At 45.3% G+C, this 20444-nt stretch overlaps 1 protein-coding gene across 7 annotated transcripts in view; it reads left to right on the forward strand.

The window, feature by feature from the left end:
- Nucleotides 1–20444, forward strand: part of LOC139558427 (receptor-type tyrosine-protein phosphatase U-like) — a 291923-nt gene that overhangs the window by 221977 nt on the left and 49502 nt on the right. For 5 of the 7 annotated variants that reach the window (XM_071373548.1, XM_071373551.1, XM_071373549.1 and 2 more), the window contains 5 exons: nt 3757–3793; nt 6984–7122; nt 9001–9030; nt 9399–9559; nt 12656–12843. In XM_071373548.1, the coding sequence (XP_071229649.1) occupies nt 3757–3793; nt 6984–7122; nt 9001–9030; nt 9399–9559; nt 12656–12843 (555 nt within the window). The remainder of the gene's footprint in view (nt 1–3756; nt 3794–6983; nt 7123–9000; nt 9031–9398; nt 9560–12655; nt 12844–20444) is intronic. The other 2 variants (XM_071373553.1, XM_071373555.1) reach the window with 1 other exon arrangement.

The following is a 20444-nucleotide window of genomic DNA, read 5'->3' on the forward strand; positions in this document are numbered from 1 at the left end:
TTCTGAATCACACTCCGACTCAATCTCTTGTGTGTCTCAACTATCGATCATTAAAGCTAATACTGAACCCTTTGACGTCAGTGGCTTGCAGTTCTAATGACTCCTCCGTCCTCCCTTAATAGCCAATGAAATGTTTTTTTGGTGAGTGTGTGTGTGTCATTATGACTGTGTTATTATAGTTGTACGTTTACCTACCTCTTAGAGCACTCTTAGCCACCGCTCTATTCCATCCTGACAAAGCAGCTCATAAGATTGGAATATTCTAATTCATGTATATTATTGTTTCTCTGTCTGCCCTGCGAGCAATTTTATCTCAATCTGTTTATAAAACTTCTCTATTCAAATCAGCCTGGACTTGCGATGTGTGTGTGTGTGTGTGTGTGTGTGTGTGTGTGTGTGTGTGTGTGTGTGTGTGTGTGTGTGTGTGTGTGTGTGTGTGTGTGTGTGTGTGTGTGTATTTGCTGGTTCTGCAAAAAGGGGGAAGCACATAATTTTCTGACAAAATTTCAGGATAATTAGCTGTAGATTTCCAGAACCATGGCTCTGAGAGCTGCTGCTGCCACTGAATGGAACTGTAATTGCTTTGACGCATGTCTTTACTGGAGCTTGAAAGACAGAAAGATTGGTGCAATCAGTTCTTTATAAAACACAGAAGTGCTCAGACACATACCCACACACACATCACACACATCACAAACACACTCCTACAGACAGTGAGTCACGTGGCCGTGGCTTGCTATATAAAACAAGCAGATGGGCATCGAGGCATTCAGTTACTGTTTGATTGAATGTTAGAATGGGCAAAGAGTGACCTAAGCGACTTTGAGAGTGGTATGATCACTGGTGCCAGGCCCGCTGGTTCCAGTATGTCAGAAACGGCTTGCCTCCTGGGCTTTTCACGCACGACAGTGTCTAGGGTTTACAGAGAATGTAGCGACAAACAAAAAACATCCAGTCAGCGGCAGTCCTGTGGGCGAAAACGTTGATGAGAGGTCGAAGGAGAATTTTATTTTTTTAAATTTATTTTTCATTTAACCAGGTAGGCTAGTTGAGAACAAGTTCTCATTTACAACTCTGACCTGGCCAAGATAAAGCAAAGCAGCGCGACACAAACAACAACACAGAGTTACACATGGAATAAACAAACATACAGTCAATAATACAATAGAAAATGTCTATATACAGTGTGTGCAAAGGAGGTAAGATAAGGGAGGTAAGGCAATAAATAGGCCATAGTGGCGAAATAATTACAATATAGCAATTAAACACTGGAGTGATATATGTGCAGAAGATGTGTGTGCAAGTAGAGATACTGGGATGCAAAGGAGCAAGATAAATAAATAAATACAGTATGGGGATGAGGTAGTTGGATGGGCTATTTACAGATGGGCTATTTACAGGTGCAGTGATCTTTGAGCTGCTCTGACAGCTGGTGCTTAAAGTTAGTGAGGGAGATATGGGTCTCCAGCTTCAGTGATTTTTGCAGTTTGTTCCAGTCATTGGCAGCAGAAAACTGGAAGTAGAGGCGTCCAAAGGAGGAATTGGCTTTGGGGGTGACCAGTGAAAAATACCTGCTGGAGCACGTGCTACAGGTGGGTGCTGCTATGGTGACCAGCGAGCTGAGATAAGGCGGGGCTTTACCAAGCTAAGACTTATAGGTGACCTGGAGCAAGTGGGTTTGGCGACGAATATGAAGCGAGGGCCAGCCAACGAGAGCGTACAGGTCGCAGTGGTGGGTAGTATATGGGACTTTGGTGACAAAACAGATGGCACTGTGATAGACTGCATCCAGTTTGCTGAGTAGAGTGTTGGAGGCTATTTTGTAGATGACATCGCCGAAGTCGAGGATCGGTAGGATAGTCAGTTTTACAAGGGTATGTTAGGCAGCATGAGTGAAGGATGCTTTGTTGCAAAATAGGAAGCCAATTCTAGATTTCATTTTTGATTGGAGATGCTTAATGTGAGTCTGGAAGGAGAGTTTACAGTTTAACCAGACACCTAGGTATTTGTAGTTGTCCACATATTCTAAGTCAGAACCGTCCAGAGTAGTGATGCTGGACAGGCGGGCAGATCTCAGACGATACACTGGAGCCGCTTCTTCTTGTTTGTAGCTGATAGGAGTGGAACCTGGTTTGGTGCTCTGCGTTGTGCGTTCAGAGATGCCTTTCTGCACACCACTGTTGTACTGTGCCGTTATTTGCCTGTTTGTGGCCCGCCTGTTAGCTTGCACATTCTTGCACACACCGATAAATCCATAATAATTGAGAATTTCAATAAGCATTTTTCTACGGCTGGCCATGTTTTCCACCTGGCTACCCCTACCCCAGTCAACAGCCCTGCACCCCCCACAGCAACTTGTAAAAGCCTCCCCATTTCTCCTGGTCCGACGAATCCCGGTTCCTGTTGCGTCATGCTGACGGCAGAGTCAGGATTTGGCATAAGCAGCATGAGTCCATGGCCCCATCCTGCCTGGTGTCAACGGTACAGGCTGGTGGTGGTGGTGTAATGGTGTGAGGATGTTTTCCTTTGCACATTGATATTATTTGAGCAACATTTCCATGCCCCAGAGAATTCAGTATGTTCTGGAGGCAAAGGGGGGTTCGACCCGGTACTAGATTGGTGTACTGAATAAACTGGCCACGGAGTGTATATAATCTGTCAGTGTCTTTTGCTGTGTCCGTCACACATATTTTGACAGAATTTCCAGACCAACCTTGCAAAAAAACACTAAATAGTTTTGATACAAATCTTTTGACCCTTTTCCCAATTCTCTATTGATGCAATATTAAAGATATTAAACAGCGTAGTCAGCTGTGGCTTCTTGAAATGCTTCTGTCCACTATCGGATCTGCTGGTTAATTTCCTGTCAATGTAGTTATCAACCGTAATCATCTTCTGCTACCAGCTACCTGTCACTCAACCTGTGATATTGGCTAGAAATATTGGCATCATATCTGAGGTTCATTCTATAAATAACATCAGAACACAGCAGGCAGGGAGGTGTCATCAGCAGTCAGTAGGATACTATGGCTAAGTCCAACATTCTGTTTTGACCAGGGTCATAAGTAGTGTACTATTTAGGGAATAGGGTGCCATTTTGGATGCACTCTGTTTTAATGCCAAAAGGGGCTGTCTCAGAGTCAGGTCAACCTTGACAGAGGACAAGATGACACATGATATATCAGCAGGTGGGGCTGTAACAACCTGTGAATTGTGGGTAAATACAACTTCTATCTCCCTGACTAAGAGGTGGGTGGATACAGATCCACCCAGAACAGGTTTTCAATTAAAAAAGGCAATTTCGCAGGCGCTGAGGTGAAAGGGTTCTGACTCCAATATCAGAGCTCCGATTAGATTAGCATAATTGCCCCCCTTGTATAAAACCTGATTTAGCATGTGCTAATCTTAATTTGACAATGTGTCTCTGGTATCGCTGTGATGGGCTAGCTAGGTGGAGGGTTAGGAGGGGGGCATGTGTGTAATGGGTTGGGTGGGCCAGGGGTCCGGATGTTGTTGATGAGAACAGAGGACAGGTCACTCACAATCACATTTAAAATTAGATGTCATCTGCTTTCTTCCCTGACTGAGTTTTTTAATTAGCTAGTTTGCACTTTACCACACAGAGGTGGACTCGGTGACACACACAGATACACACACGCTCTGACACCTGTTCTATGCTTATAAAATAGATGTTTGATGTGTTTTGTTTTTGCTTGTGGTTATCCCATGCTAATGAACCTCCCATTCTTGTTTCAGGAGACGAGAATGAACTGCATCCGGATTGCCCGTAAAGGTACATTCAGATCGTTCCCTTCTATCTTCTTCTATCTTCTTCTATCTTCATCATTGAGAGGCTTTGAGAAATAGACTACATAAGAATGCTTTCTGGCAAAGCAGTGTTTACATGTTCTGTGCTTCATGATATTTCACAGACACTGATGCGTTTCGAAAGATGAGAGCGAGAGAGGGGGGGAGAGAGAGAGAGAGAGAGGGGGGGGGGGAAGAGGGGGGGGGAGAGAGAGAGAGAGAGACCCTGTAGAAATTAGATTCCTTCTTCTCCCGTCTTTCTCTCTTCCTGCATTCTCTCTGTTATTTGATGCGTCCTGACATCAAGAGTACACTAGATAAGGAAGCCCTGTAGAAATTGGATTCCTTCCTCTCCCTACTCTCTCTCTCTCTCTCTCTCTCTCTCTCTCTCTCTCTCTCTCTCTCTCTCTCTCTCTCTCCCTGCACTCTGTTATTTGAAGCGTCCTGACATCAAAGGGTCTCTCGTCGCCATTGTCTGCTGGCACTACACACCATCAGGGCAGAGGAGCTGTGTGTGTGTACAGAGGAGGGTTCTCAGAAGCATATTTATAATACCCTTAATTTGGTACGTGGCGGTGACAAGGTGGAGGGAGGAAGGGAGAGAGGAGAGATTGGTGCTGTTCCAGTTTCTGTGGTGATGGGAAAGAGAGGTTCAGGAGGCAGGGTACACTGGCATTCTTTATTCTTCTCTCACTCACACACACACACACACACACTCACTCACTCACTCACTCACTCACTCACTCACTCACTCACTCACTCACTCACTCACTCACTCACTCGTTCTGTCTTTGCTTGTCTTATTGTCTGTCTGTCCACCTCAAGCTTCTTCTCTCACTCTCTCATTATACAACCTTTCTTTATCTCTCTCTAACACGCCCACACACATGCACACATATAACATGTTCCTCTCACACATGTATTTTCCTCTCTCTCTCTTTCACTCCCCCCTCTCCCACTTTCACCCCCCCTCTCTCTCTCTCCCTCTCCCTTTCACTCCCCCTCTCTCTTTCACTCCTCCCTCTCTCTTTCACTCTCTCTCTGTGACTGTGTAATGAAAGGATAGAGCTCATGTCAAGTGTGAAGCAGGGAGACCGACGGGGAAAGAGACGGGCCGCTTAAGGCAAAAACGTCAAAATGATTGACATGTTGAGGAAGTGTATGCTGGCGACGGCGTCTCAAAATGGACAAACAGTACTATTGCTGCTTTTTTCCCTAGTTTTTCAAGCGAAGGCCATTGAAGGGAGTACGCAAGCACACTCGTTCGGTTCAGCTAGCCAAGTTGGGCTAGGCGCCAGCCAAACTGAAGCATGCTGATGTCTTTAGACGACTACTGTCACACCTCAGGTGTTCCGAGCTGACACCAGCACAATATCTGATTAATGACATACTAACACTGGCAGATGAAGATAGAATGTGTGTCCTGTCCATCCCACCACCTTTCGTTCCTCCTCCTACCATCCTAATCTTTTTCTCACACACATTCTCTCATAGATTCTCTCTCCTCTTACTCTCTCTCTGTCTCTCTCCCTCCACCTTTCCTCCATGCAGAAAGTTTTAGTGGTGTAAACTTTTGCATGGCAACGTGCTTCCTACAGCGGGAGTCAATAAGAACACAGTGATTCACACACACATTAGTAAAGTGGACTTGGAGGCTGGAGAGAGAGCCAGCTAGCCAGCAGAGCTACAATCATCTGCAATCCAGATTTCAGCAGGCCACACTCTGTTTTCCTGAACAGGCTTTTAACGCTCAGGCAAAATTACCCACCATGCCGACAAAATATTAGGCCTTAGTGGGAGGGAGGGAAGAAAACATGAATGATGTTCAAATTGGTTGTGCTGTAGCTAACTGGTAGAAAAGGATTGAGAGAGAGAGAGATGGCAAATGAGAGAGAGATGGCAAAAGAGAGAGAGGGCAAAAGAGATATTTTTTAAATGGTAAGTGAGATGACAGAGAAAGGACCACATCCAGCTGAAAGGATAGAGGGATGGATGGTGAAAATAGGTAGATAATTGGTTTTAGCTTCGTGCTTCCAGTGATAGACCATTTCATTCACTCTCCTTTTTGTTTACCCATCGGAGAGGAGACTTTTAATTAAGCGTATGCTCGCAGGTGTACAGGATCATAATTCTCAACCAATTCTGTCTCTAGTCGTCAATAAACACTTCTGGAAAATGACACCACAGAAGCTCTAAATTCATCACGAGAGAGATGTCATGCTGTTATAGCTCTGATGGAAATGTAGAGACACAATGAACGCTGTGAGACTATGACATATGTGCATAGAAAATGGTTGACTCAATGAACTTCCAGCCAGCTATTAGCTGAGGTAATTGGTGTGTTTTCTAAACACATGTAGGCCAAGTCTGTCCAGCTTTCCACTCTGGCTGCACCAACTGTTGATGGTTAGTTAGCGGCTTAAAATCTTCCTCCTTATCCAAGCCTGTTACCTATTATGGAACATAGTCAGGGACAAAGGCAGAGCTTCACTTCACTACCATGCATTATCTCTTCATCTCTCTCTCTCTCTCTCTCTCTCTCTCTCTCTCTCTCTCTCTCGCTCTCTCGCTCTCCCTCCCTCCCTCCCTCCCCCTCTCTCCATATCTCCCTCCCCCCTTTCTCTCCATATCTCCCTTCCCCCTCCCTCCCCCCTCCCTCCCTCCCTCTCTGCCAGTGTATTCACCCAGGTGGATATAATACCCAGTGTGAGAGGGATAATAACCTGATTTTACTCTGATAACCCGGATCACCGTGGCTTTCTGTATCTCAGACTATCACAATATCACTCTAGCCTTCGTACTCTAGCTTCTGATATGTTGATCTCTGCTCGTCATCGGTATATTGATTGTTATTGTAAAGAGCTGAACCTGGTCAAATCTGGTGTTGTGCCTTTTCTGAAGGATGCTTGGGCTTCTTTCTGTATGGTCTAGGGTAGGGTCTAGGGAGAGGAGGCTAACTAGGTTTACTGTTTATCGGAGTCTGATTGCCCGAACCCTGAGTTCTTAAGAGCTCATGCCTAGGCCTTTGCTTAGCAGGCTAATACAGTCTTGTGGTATACAGAAGACTATCACTCTAACTTGTCTCTCCTCTGTAGCTGCCTGTAAGGACCATTAAAGGGGTCTGTTCAGCTGGCTTTAGTTCAGCAGGCTAACACAGTGTTGTCTCTACCCTGTAGGTGCCTGTAAGGACCATAAGAGGACCCTGGAGGTGTCCCAACATGCAGAGGACATGGGTCTGATCTTGGGGGCTTGTGCTGGGGGACTGGTGGTCCTTATTCTGCTGCTGGGGGCCATCGTCATCGTCGTCAAGAAGGGGTAAGTGGAGGGGTAGGTGTATGGGTGAGTGGAGGGTTGTGTGGTGGGTGTGTGTGTGTAACGGTGATTCTGATCATGAGGTGGTCCAGAGAGCTGCCTGTGACTAAATGCATCCTATTAGGGAAGGAATTTCTCTATCACCTCTTGGCAGGCTTAGTCCAACTCCATTCAATTAGGAGTTAGGCAGGTAATGGGGAGTATATTACTTCCAAAACTGCACACATGGCACGATATTATTCGTGAAACATGGTGCGGTTATAGTTGCCAAGCTTTTCCCGTATAAATATATTTTTTATTGGCTGCAGCACAACTATCCCAGAAACTATATACACTCCAGCATCATTGGCCAAGTTCCACCAGGAAATACTGTTCGGCAGTACTGTACTCTCCTCTCCTCCTTTATTCCTCTTCTCTCACCTGTTCCTCTACCGTTATATTAGCAGAACAACACTCAGTGTGCAGTATTTCATCAAGGGCCATGATATCCCATTGCCCTTTCAAGTCAAAGCAGATATAATAGCAGCATCTGGGTTGGTGTGCAGTGCACAGTGAACACAGTGCCTGTGGTTGAGCCATTCATTGGAGAGGAGGGTTGTTGTTGCCTTTCCGATAGAATTACCACCTCAGGTTTTGGCATGAGGACGGGAGTGGAGCTGGGATGCACGTCAGAGAAGCAGGGTTGGACGTCACAAGGAGAAGAGTCATAGTGACTGAAAATGGTTGATTATGTAAACAATGGCAACCAGCCAACCAACCACCAGTAGAACCAACCAACCACCAGTAGAACGTGGAGCTAACTGTACCTTGGTTGACAGCTGTGTGTGTACCTGTGCTCCCTGGCATATTAAGCAATCTATTTAGCTAGGAACCCAGTCAATGTCAAATTAAATCAAACTATATTTGTCACATGAGCCGAATACAACAAGTGTAGATTTTACCGTGAAATGCTTACTTACAAGCCCTTAATCAACAATGTAAATAGTCCAGTGGCCGTTTGATTAATTGTTCAGCAGTCTTATGGCTTAGGGGTAGAAGCTGTTAAGGAGCCTTTTGGTCCTAGACTTGGCGCTCCGGAACCGCTTGCCATGCAGTAGTAGAGAAAACATTCTATGACTCTAATGACTGGAGTCTCTGACAATTTTGTGGGCTTTCCTCTGACACTGCCTAGTATATAGGTCCCGGATGGCAGGAAGCTTGGCCCCGGTGATGTACTGGGCCGTACGCACTACCCTCTGTGGCCCGTTGGGCCACCACGAGTCAGAACAGCTTCAATGCACCTTGGCATATATTCTACAAGCAACTGGAACTCTATTGGAGGGATGTGACACCATTCTTCCACGACAAATTCCATCATTTGGTGTTTTGTTGATGGTTGTGGAAAACGCGGTCTCAGGCGCCTCTCCAGAATCTGTCATTGTGTTCAATTGGTTTGAGATCTGTTGACTGAGACGGCCATGGCATATGGTTTACATCATTTTCATGCTCATCCAACCATTCAGTGACCACTCGTGCTCTGTGGATGGGGGCATTGTCAACCTATAGCTGGGGAATTAGCCATGTTAGCCAAAATACTGGCCCTGCCCAGCATTTTTAAACATGACCCCAAGCATTATGGGAAGTTAATTGTTTAATTTACTCAGGAGTCATACCTGTGTGGAAGCACCTGCTTTCAATATACTTTATATCCCTCATTCACTCAAGCGTTTCCATTATTTTGGCAATTACCTGTACATTTCAACATTTAATAACGGACATTTTTATTTTGCCTTGCTGGAGGCCACCTCACTAACCATGGCTCCTCTTTTCACCTCTCTTTGTTTTCTTTCTCTTCTCTCTCTCTCCTCATCTATCTTCTCCTCCTTTCTCCATGCTAATCAGAAGGGACTTCTATTCTTACTCTTACTACCCGTAAGTGACTCCTCCCTAGTCTCTCCCTCCACCCTTTCATTCTGGCGCAATCTTCACCTGCTTTCCCTCTGTAGTTCTGGATGATGACACTCATAGGAGATAAGCATCTCTCTCTCTCTCTCTCTCTCTCTCTGGGCCTCCTGCTACTATCACAAAATCTCCCTCAATCCCTTATGTTTTCCCTTCCTTCCAATCTCATCTCCTTGACCTCAACCCCCCTACTCGTTTCCCTCTCCTTGACCTCAACTCCCCCTCCACTCGTTTCCCCATCTCCTTGCTGTTTCCTTATTTCTATCTCTCTCTTATTCTTCCCTCCTTTTTATATTCCCTCTCCTCCTCTCTTCACCTCTCCCCTCTTCTTTCCGCAGCAGGAAGAAGGTAGCGCTGAACAAGGCAGCCATGTCGTACCGTCAGGAGAAGACCAGGAAGCTAGGTTCTCTGGACTGCAGCATGACAGAGCAGAGCACCTTGCAGCAGGACGAGCGCACCGCTAACTCCTTCATGGACGCCCATGCCTGCAACACACGGAGTAAGAACCAAGAACACCCTGAGCCCTGAGAGAGAGAGGACAGCTAATAGTACATTAGTCTGTAGGCTAACCCTGTGCCTCCTACAGACAGACAGACAGACAGACAGACAGACAGACAGACAGACAGACAGACAGACAGACAGAAACTAGTACTCTGTAGGCTAACTCTGTGCCTCCTACAACATTTACAATATATATGCTAGCCCTGAGAGAGAGAAAGAGAGAGCTGAAGGAGGGGTAAATACAATGTTCTAGCTGTGCAGAGACAGTGCTCTACTCCCTGCACCACATTTACATTTTAGTCATTTAGCAGACGCTCTTATCCAGAGCGACTTACAGTAGAGTGCATACATTTTATTACATTTTAACATACTGAGACAAGGATATCCCTACCGGCCAAACCCTCCCTACCGGCCAAACCCTCCCTAACCCGGACGACGCTATGCCAATTGTGCGTCGCCCCACGGATCTCCCGGTTGCGGCCGGCTGCGACAGAGCCTGGGCGCGAACCCAGAGACTCTGGTGGCGCAGCTAGCACTGCGATGCAGTGCCCTAGACCACTGCGCCACCCGGGAGTCCCACCACGGAACATACCCTGCTACAAGTACACTAGCTAGGCTACAATCTGTGTCCTCTATACACACACTGTCAAGTACACTAGTGTGTAGACTCTGTGCCACCTAGTATATACACACTTTCAAGTACACTCTCTAGGCTACAGCCTGTTCCCTCTGAGCCCTGTATACACACACTGCTAAGATAAAGTTCCATCTTCAGTTTCTCAGGCTTTCTAGCTGTGTTTACTTCTCTGTGAATATCTGTCCTCCTCTTCCTTCTCTCTCTCTCTCTCTCTCTCTCTCTCTCTCTCTCTCTCTCTCTCTCTCTCTCTCTCTCTCTCTCTCTCTCTCTCTCTCTCTCTCTCTCTCGGTCTGTCTCTCTGTCTCGGTCTGTCTCTCTGTCTCGGTCTGTCTCTCTGTCTCGGTCTGTCTCTCTGTCTCGGTCTGTCTCTCTGTCTCTCTCTCGGTCTGTCTCTCTGTCTCGGTCTGTCTCTCTGTCTCGGTCTGTCTCTCTTTCTCTCTGTCTCGGTCTGTCTCTCTGTCTCGGTCTGTCTCTCTGTCTCGGTCTGTCTCTCTGTCTCGGTCTGTCTCTCTGTCTCGGTCTGTCTCTTCTCTAACGATTTAAATATTCTGTCGTGCCAGTCAATACATACATACAATATGTCTCCATAGAGATACATGCTTTTCCTTGAGCTGCCTGACGGACTGAGCAGAGTGTCAGTTTAGTGGGTGTTGTGTTGAGCAGTTGGAGGTTGACCTTCAGTCATTCACTGAGCCACACACTTGATTAGAATAGCATATACTGGCACTTATATAACATACACTGCTCAAAAAAATAAAGGGAACACTTAAACAACACAATGTAACTCCAAGTCAATCACACTTCTGTGAAATCAAACTGTCCACTTAGGAAGCAACACTGATTGACAATAAATTTCACATGCTGTTGTGCAAATGGAATAGACAACAGGTGGAAATTATAGGCAATTAGCAAGTCACCCCCAATAAAGGAGTGGTTCTGCAGGTGGTGACCACAGACCACTTCTCAGTTCCTATGCTTCCTGGCTGATGTTTTTGGTCACTTTTCAATGCTGGCGGTGCTTTCACTCTAGTGGTAGCATGAGACGGAGTCTACAACCCACACAAGTGGCTCAGGTAGTGCAGCTCATCCAGGATGGCACATCAATGCGAGCTGTGGCAAGAAGGTTTGCTGTGTCTGTCAGCGTAGTGTCCAGAGCATGGAGGCGCTACCAGGAGACAGGCCAGTACATCAGGAGACGTGGAGGAGGCCGTAGGAGGGCAACAACCCAGCAGCAGGACCGCTACCTCCGCCTTTGTGCAAGGAGGAGCAGGAGGAGCACTGCCAGAGCCCTGCAAAATGACCTCCAGCAGGCCACAAATGTGCATGTGTCTGCTCAAACGGTCAGAAACAGACTCCATGAGGGTGGTATGAGGGCCCGACGTCCACAGGTGGGGGTTGTGCTTACAGCCCAACACCGTGCAGGACGTTTGGCATTTGCCAGAGAACACCAAGATTGGCAAATTCGCCACTGGCGCCTTGTGCTCTTCACAGATGAAAGCAGGTTCACACTGAGCACGTGACAGACGTGACAGAGTCTGGAGACGCCGTGGAGAACGTTCTGCTGCCTGCAACATCCTCCAGCATGACCGGTTTGGCGGTGGGTCAGTCATGGTGTGGGGTGGCATTTCTTTGGGGGGCCGCACAGCCCTCCATGTGCTCGCCAGAGGTAGCCTGACTGCCATTAGGTACCGAGATGAGATCCTCAGACCCCTTGTGAGACCATATGCTGGTGCGCTTGGCCCTGGGTTCCTCCTAATGCAAGACAATGCTAGACCTCATGTGGCTGGAGTGTGTCAGCAGTTCCTGCAAGAGGAAAGCATTGATACTATGGACTGGCCCGCCCGTTCCCCAGACCTGAATCCAATTGAGCACATCTGGGACATCATGTCTCGCTCCATCCACCAACGCCACGTTGCACCACAGACTGTCCAGGAGTTGGCGGATGCTTTAGTCCAGGTCTGGGAGGAGATCCCTCAGGAGACCATCCGCCACCTCATCAGGAGCATGCCCAGGCGTTGTAGGGAGGTCATACAGGCACGTGGAGGCCACACACACTACTGAGCCTCATTTTGACTTGTTTTAAGGACATTACATCAAAGTTGGATCAGCCTGTAGTGTGGTTTTCCACTTTAACTTTGAGTGTGACTCCAAATCCAGACCTCCATGGGTTGATAAATTTGATTTCCATTGATCATTTTTGTGTGATTTTGTTGTCAGCACATTCAACTATGTAAAGTAAAAAGTATTTAATAAGAATATTTCATTCATTCAGATCTAGGATGTGTTATTTTAGTGTTCCCTTTATTTTTTTGAGCAGTGTATGTTATTTTCTGTAATGGTTAACACGTGTGTATGTACGTTTGTGTCCGTCTTTGTGTATATGTCTGGGTATCCATCTGTGTGTGTTTGTGTGTCTTTCGTGCGTGTCGTGTTAATGCATGTGTATGTCTCCTCTAGACGAACAGAGGAGTTCAGTGAACGAGTCCAGCAGCCTGTTGGGTGGTTCCCCTCGACGCCACTGTCGTAGGAAGAGCTCTCCGTACCACACGGGTCAACTTCACCCTGCGGTCAGGGTGGCAGACCTCCTCCAACACATCAACCAGATGAAGACCGGGGAGGGATATGGCTTCAAACAGGAGTATGAGGTGAGTGAGAGAGAGAGAGAGTTTTTTTTTTAGTTTTTATAAAACCTTTATTTTATACTCAAATGTTAACACAAATAATGACACACTGTCTTTTCAGAAATGAATCAACAAATGTACTTCCTAAACGAAAAATAAATAAATACATAACATCTACATTCAACTTATTTCTTCAGCAAAAAATAATTTCCCCTCCTCTACAAAACAAAGCGCTCCTTCGTATGCCCACTTCTCCTCAAACAATATGAGATCTTTTACAGCTGAGAAGAACTCAAAATCTACTTTTATTCTTGCTTTCACTAATCCTTTAAAAACACATCTTACATCCTGCCCATATCCCGTTTCTATCTTATGTTTCCTACTCAGAAAAATGGACATCTTAGCTTGCCCCAAAATAAAATCTAACATTTGACATTTTCTTTTCTGTTGCTTACTATATCTAAACCCCAAAATAAAAACAGTGTTATTGAAAACCTCCCCTACAGCTTTAAACAAAGATTCCAGCATTTCCAATAGAGGTTTTATCCTCTCACACTCCATAAAACAGTGAAAAATAGTTTCTCTTATATTACAAAAAGGACATCAATCTCTAACATCTGAGTTAATAACAGATATAAAAGCATTAACTGCAATGATACCATGTAAAACCCTCCATTGCATATCACCAGTACCCTTTTGTAACGGTGGCTTGTACAGTGCTCTCCATTCTGGCTTTACTTTATCATCAATGCCCAATTTTACCCTCCATGGAGTGTCTTTTCTATTTTTCAATTTATCTTTGTTCAACACCTTGACACACCCCCTATACAAGTCCTTCCCATTCACCTCATCCAAACTCACCTCCTCCAACCCTCTCAAATCCATCAATAACACCTTTCTTTCTGACTCTGAGATATTTGGTGTAATCCCTAGTCTTGGAAATGAGACGTCTTCATCTTGTATGTTCTTCTTGTGGTTACTAAGCATACCCCACTCTTCCGCTGACAGAGCCTTCCTGCAGCTCCCCAACATTTGTCCGACAATCCTTTCTGACCTCATCCCCAAATGTTCAGCCACCCGTCTTCCATCCATTAAGGCGGGCCCAGCCATGGCCATTAACTGTTTTAAGGTGATTATTTTGCCCTTCACCAGAATCTTGGAGAAATGTGGAACAGCTGCAGTTGTACAATCCAGTCTTGCCCCATACACCAGCGGTTCCTCCAACAGCCAATGCACTGACTCCGCTGAATTTCGTCTGGACACCTTCATTATGCTCCACACTCTGAGAAGGCCTCTGTAAAACGGAGGTACTCCCTCCCTAGAAATCTGTCTACTATCAACCAGAAATAAAGCCTTCTTTAATCCTAATCCTCCAACCCTCTGTAATACAAGACCTGCCACCCCTCTCCACACCACATTTTCCGGTCCATAAAGCAACCTTTGAATAAACTGAAACCGGAAAGCAGCAGCTCTACTAGCAAGATGTACAAGACCTTGTCCCCCCTCCTCTTTTGATAAATACAAAACACTTTGTGGAACCCAATGATATTTATCCCAAAAGAAATCCACAATAATTGCCTGTATCTTAGCCAGAAGGCCAGATGGTGGTTCTAAAACTGACAACCGATGCCACAGTGCAGAGGCAATCACATTGTTAACTATAATAGTGCGCCCCCTATATGACATACGAGATAATAACCAACGCCATCTCCTCATCCTCCCTTCCACCATTTCAACCACCCCACTCCAATTCTTTTCCATAGTCCCCTCATCTCCTAGGTACACTCCAAGATACTTAAAACCTCCCTTACACCATTCTAGCCCCCCTGGCAAAGCCATGATCCCTCCAGCCCATTTTCCAATCTGTAAAGCACAACTCTTTTCCCAATTTACCTTTGCAGAGGATATTCCCCTAAAACGATCAACCATTATACTCAAACTATCCACCTCCGCTTGATTTTTCACTAACACAACTACATCATCAGCATAGGCTGAGAGACGAATAGGAGGAATATCCTCTGAAAGGTACACCCCTTCAATGCGACTTCTAATGCTATTTAGTAGTGGCTCTATAGCAATGGCATACAACATCCCTGACAAAGAACATCCCTGCCGAATACCTCTACACACTTTAAAAGGAGCCCTCAAACCACCGTTAACTTTCAATACACTTTCAATGTCACCATATATCACCTTTATCATGGCAATAAAACCCGAGCTGAACCCAAACGCCTCAAGCGTGTGCCATAAATATTTATGTTCAACTCGGTCAAATGCCTTTTCCTGATCAATTGAAATTAGACCAGCATCCAACCCAATAGCCTTAGAGACGTCCAAAAAATCACGAATCAGAGAAATGTTATCCCCTATCTGCCTGCCAGGAACACAGTAGGACTGGTCCGTATGTATGATTTGCCCCATCACCTCCCTCAGCCTGTTGGACAAAGCCTTTGACAATATCTTATAATCAGTGCACAATAAAGCCACCGGCCTCCAGTTCTTCACCTCCCTAGTGTCACCCTTTTTGGGCAATAGAGTGAGGACAGCCCTTCTGCAGCTTATTGGTAGTAACCCTCCGGTTAAACTATCATTAACTACTGCTAGCCAATCCTCTCCCAACATAGCCCAAAAAGACTTTAAAAAATCAAAGCCCATCAATGCCTGGTGCCCTTCCATTTTCCATGCCTTTTAATGCAGTGTATAACTCCTGCAAAGACAATGGTTGCTCCAGCTCAACCTGAGCTTCTGCAGCCACCTTTGGGAGCCCATCAAAGAACTGTTGTGTCACTGTTTTATCCTCTTTGTACTCACACTTATAGAGCTCAGCATAGAACTCTGCTGCCCTCTTTCTAATTTCACTCGGGCTAGTGAGCTCTTGTCCAACAGCTGATTTGAGACAATGAATAATTTTTCTTTGTCCATTCTTTTTCTCTAAACCAAAGAAAAACTTGGATGAGGCATCCATTTCAGATATTCCCTGAAACTTACTTCTCACCAATGCCCCCTGTGCTCTGATACCCAGCAGGTCTGCCAATGCAGCTTTTCTCCTCTTGAGGGCCTGAGTATGGCCTCGATCTCCTGTGGTCTCAACCAACGTCATGAGTTCCACTATTTCAAACTCTAAGGCTTTCATTGATCTGGTGATATCCTTGGTGACATTCCTCGTGTATTGATTACAGAATTGTTGAATCTGGATTTTCCCTATATCCCACCACTGCTGAAGTGATATAAAACTGGCCTTTTGAGACCTCCACCTCTCCCACAAAATACTGAAACATTTCCTGAAATGAGCATCACTCAATAAAGTTGTATTAAAATCCCAGTATGCACTTTTGGGTTTTACATCATTAATGAACACCACCTCTGTTATTAAACAACGATCAGAAAATCCCACTGGGGTTATCACACTTGATTTACAAACCTGAGATTGATGCTCAAAACAATAAAACCTATCTAACCTAGCCATAGAGATGATGTTCTCTCTCACATGCGCCCAGGTGTACTGCCTTGTTCCTCCATGTTGACTCCGCCAAATATCACACAATTCATGTGTTACAATAAGGCGTTTTAAAAAAGTCCTTGAGGCTATATGAGGTTCTTGGTGATTTCTATCTAAATCGCTGACTGTGCAGTTGAAATCCCCAGCAATAAATAAATAATCCTCTTTATTACATTTCTCAATGGTATTTGATAATGTCTCTAAAAAACATACCCTCTCAACTGTCACCACTGGGGCATATACATTTATCAGACACATAGTGATGTTTTCATACCTTGCTCTAACTTTTAATAACCTCCCCTCAACTATCTCCTCAATCTCATAAGACAAAGGCAAAAACCCCTTTGAGAACAAAATAGCCACCCCCCCACTTTTTGAGTTTTTATGACTACACACCACTGTCCCCCCCCACTCCTGTTGCCACATAACTTCATTTTCCAAATTACTATGCGTTTCTTGTAGAAAAATTATGTCACTTCCCTTTCCCCTAATTAACTCATACACCATGGCTCTTTTTTTACCATCTCTTGCCCCATTTACGTTTAAAGAAGAAATCTTAAAACTGCTCATGGATGAAAAAAATATACAGAGGATGATACAGCCACCACATCTCTTTACAGAGTTAAAACTGCAACTGAACTCTTTCATTTTCTTTCGAATTTACATCACTTATCACTCTCGTGACCACTTTCTTGAGTCTAGCAATTTCAGGGCTTTTCAACCCTCCTCCTGTAATTTTTGACATCAGAAACTTTGCTGATTCAATAAACAATTCACTTTCAGGGAAAAAATCAGTTACATTGTAATCCTGCATATATTTCTTCCCTTTTGTCAACTTCAGAAATTGACGTATCTTCTCAATTCCATATCTCCCTTCTATCCCATTTGTCTCGCTACATTGTTGTGACGCGTCAGAAGACTCACTCTCGCTATCCTCCCCAGAAGAAAACTCCACCATCTCTACCACTTGTTCATCTTCAACTGATTTATCACTCTCTACCTTTCTCTTAGAACTAGACCCTTCACCCCCCCTTACGTTCTTCCTTTTACTCCTAGGTATTTTGAAAACATCTGCTTCTTTTTCCGTTATTTCAATCTCCTCTTGCCCTCCAATTTCATTTTCCAGCACCACCTCAGCGACGGCAGTCGCAATCTCACCACCTGTTTCCCCTCCCTCTTTTTTCTGATCTACCACGATTTCCACCTTATCCACAATGCCTTCCTCTCCTACTTTTCCAACCACATCTGCCCACCTTCTCCCTTCCCCTGCACCCTTAGCATGTTCATCCCTTCGCAGTGGTGCGTTATTTGCACCAGCACTATACCCACTACCGGTCTCAGCGCGCTCATTCTCGGGACAACTGCGCACCAAATGCCCCTCTTTTCCACAACCAAAGCATTTCATTGATTCCGTCGAAGCATAAAATACATAATCAAATCCATCAATCTTAAAACTGAACGCTAAATTCAGTTCGTCTACGTCCTTTTTTAAAATCATATGCACTTGTCTCCTATGAGACACGACATGTTTCAGCAACGGAGATTTGCATCCAAAAAGAACTTTCTTTATTGTAGATACGATTTGACCATGACGAGATAACTCTCGCTCCAATATTTCATCTCTAACAAAAGGTGGCACGTTAGACAGTATCACTTTTTTCGCCGGATTCATAAGCGGAAATACTTGCGTCTGTGTCTCCCGCAACACAACACCCGTCTCGACTATTTTATTCACCTTTTCAATAGAATCTAAAAAGATCACTACAGCGCTATTCATCCTTGAGGCTGATTTGATGCTATCATACCCAATGATAGCACCCACAGCCAGGCTACATTCTTCTACTGAACACCCTGCCGCGGCTGGAATCTTTACCCCATTCCTCCGGCTAAGTTTTTCAAACTCTACACTTCCTCGAGTGGCCATTTCAACCAGCCCCACCCGCTGGTTGTGCCCTCGCGAAAAAACAAACAAACAACCTCAACGATCCCACCACCCTTATACGTGCTTAATGATAGTTAAACAATATACCCTTAAAACAACTAAACTAATGAATATATATATATATCTACATACCAAAACCCAATAGAGTGAAAAGAAATTCCATTCGCGCTCACAAACACTCCTGCTTTACAACTCACTCCCAGCATGCACTCCAACGAGAGAGAGAGAGAGAGAGAGAGAGAGAGAGAGAGAGAGAGAGAGAGAGAGAGAGAGAGAGAGAGAGAGAGAGAGAGAGAGAGAGAGAGAGAGAGAGAGAGAGAGAGAGAGAGAGAGAGAGAGAGAGAGAGAGAGAGAGAGAGAGAGAGAGAGAGAGAGAGAGAGAGAGAGAGAGAGAGAGAGAGAGAGAGAGAGAGAGAGAGAGAGAGAGAGAGAGAGAGAGAGAGAGAGAGAGAGAGAGAGAGAGAGAGAGAGAGAGAGAGAGAGAGAGAGAGAGAGAGAGAGAGAGAGAGAGAGAGAGAGAGAGAGAGAGAGAGAGAGAGAGAGAGAGAGAGAGAGAGAGAGAGAGAGGTCACGATCAGATGAGCTCCTGCATTTTTCAGCATTTTCTTTAAAAAAAGATAGGTTTAGAGTTAGATAAACTTGGATTTTTTGTCAGGAACACATACAGGATGCTACCCTCTACTACATAACCTTCACTTCAAATCAAAACTCAAAACCTACAACCTGATTTTGGACGGAATTACGGAATCACCTGAAAAGTTCACAACAACCAAGGTTTATAATTCTTTACAGCATATTCTCTGGAAAACAACAGAAACCTGAAAACACCACCCAACCTGGAACTGAGTGAGTAATGTTTAGTCTGAAACTATATTCTATTTCCAAAAGCCAAGAAGAAAAATACATGACATTACTTTATAAGGCCTGAATGGTAACATAATTCTTCCAAGCTTGATACAGCTTCAACTAGCACTGACGTGTCAAGTGAGAGGTGTCAAAGCACATTAGCCCAACAATGGCAGGAGAGTCGAATAGTCTACCCCAACCAAATGGAGAGGCCTTAGAAGCTGCCTCCCGCTGTTCAGAGGTAATTAAAATACATTACCCTGTGAGTGTTAAGAATGATAAGGCAAGAAAAGATCACAAAATGAAGCTCCTTATGGAAAATCAAGAGACACTTTTTGCTGACTATTACAAAAATGGGAACATCAGCAACCTTATCTTCCACACAAACCATCCCCTGGCATGGCACAGTGCTATATTAGCACACTACCCCTCTGTCAAGAGAGGGGGGGTTAACGAGGGGTGGAAACTCAGGATTCTTGACAACGAGGACGAGGAGTCAGCTAATATAAATCTATATAAGTCTGGAACAATAATGGTACAGGGCAACCACAAACAGTTTCAGCTGGACTTTCACCTAATCAAAGAATTAGCCCAGCAGGAGAAGCTCTCCCTTGATAAAGATACCCCCACCCCAAGTGGGTCAGACCAGACCTCCTCACCATATAACCCCACAGACGAGCAACCCTCAGCAAACAGTCAACCTCCCAGTACAGAGCACTCCTCCCTCATTGAAATGAAGGATAAATTTACCCAGCTGGAGGTAAGGCAGGTGGAGCTGGAACAGCAGGTGATCACACTCCAGTCAGCACAGACCCAGACAACAGTCCAGCACAACAACACCCCCTTAACCAGACCTGGAGAGCTGGAGGTGGAGAAAGATATATCTGCACTCTGGACTGTGGTGAGACAACATCAACAGGAGAAAGAGCAGAAGCAGGAGCAGAACAAAGCACTAGAGGAGAGGATCAGACTGCTGGAGGAGAGGGAGAGGGGGATGGAGGAGAGGATCAGACTGCTGGAGGAGAGGTTGAGGGGGATGGCATGTGACAGAGAACAACCCACTAGGGAGGTGGCCATCCCCACAGAGACGCCAGCAGAACAGCCCACCTCAGCACCCGACAAAAGTCTCGACACCACAGCAGAACAGTCCACACCAGACCCTGACCATAGAGTCGACATCACAGCAGAACAGACAAAAGAAAAACCCCAAGCCCAGCAGCTCTCACCCCCTCTGAGCACCCCCCCTGTCAGCCACCCTGATAGCCCTCCTGACAACCCCCCCACACCCACTGAGGACAAACACAAGACACAGATTTTTCTCCTTATGGACTCAAATGG

This window comes from Salvelinus alpinus, chromosome 29 (genome assembly GCF_045679555.1).
Source record: "Salvelinus alpinus chromosome 29, SLU_Salpinus.1, whole genome shotgun sequence".
Classification (NCBI taxonomy): domain Eukaryota; kingdom Metazoa; phylum Chordata; class Actinopteri; order Salmoniformes; family Salmonidae; genus Salvelinus; species Salvelinus alpinus.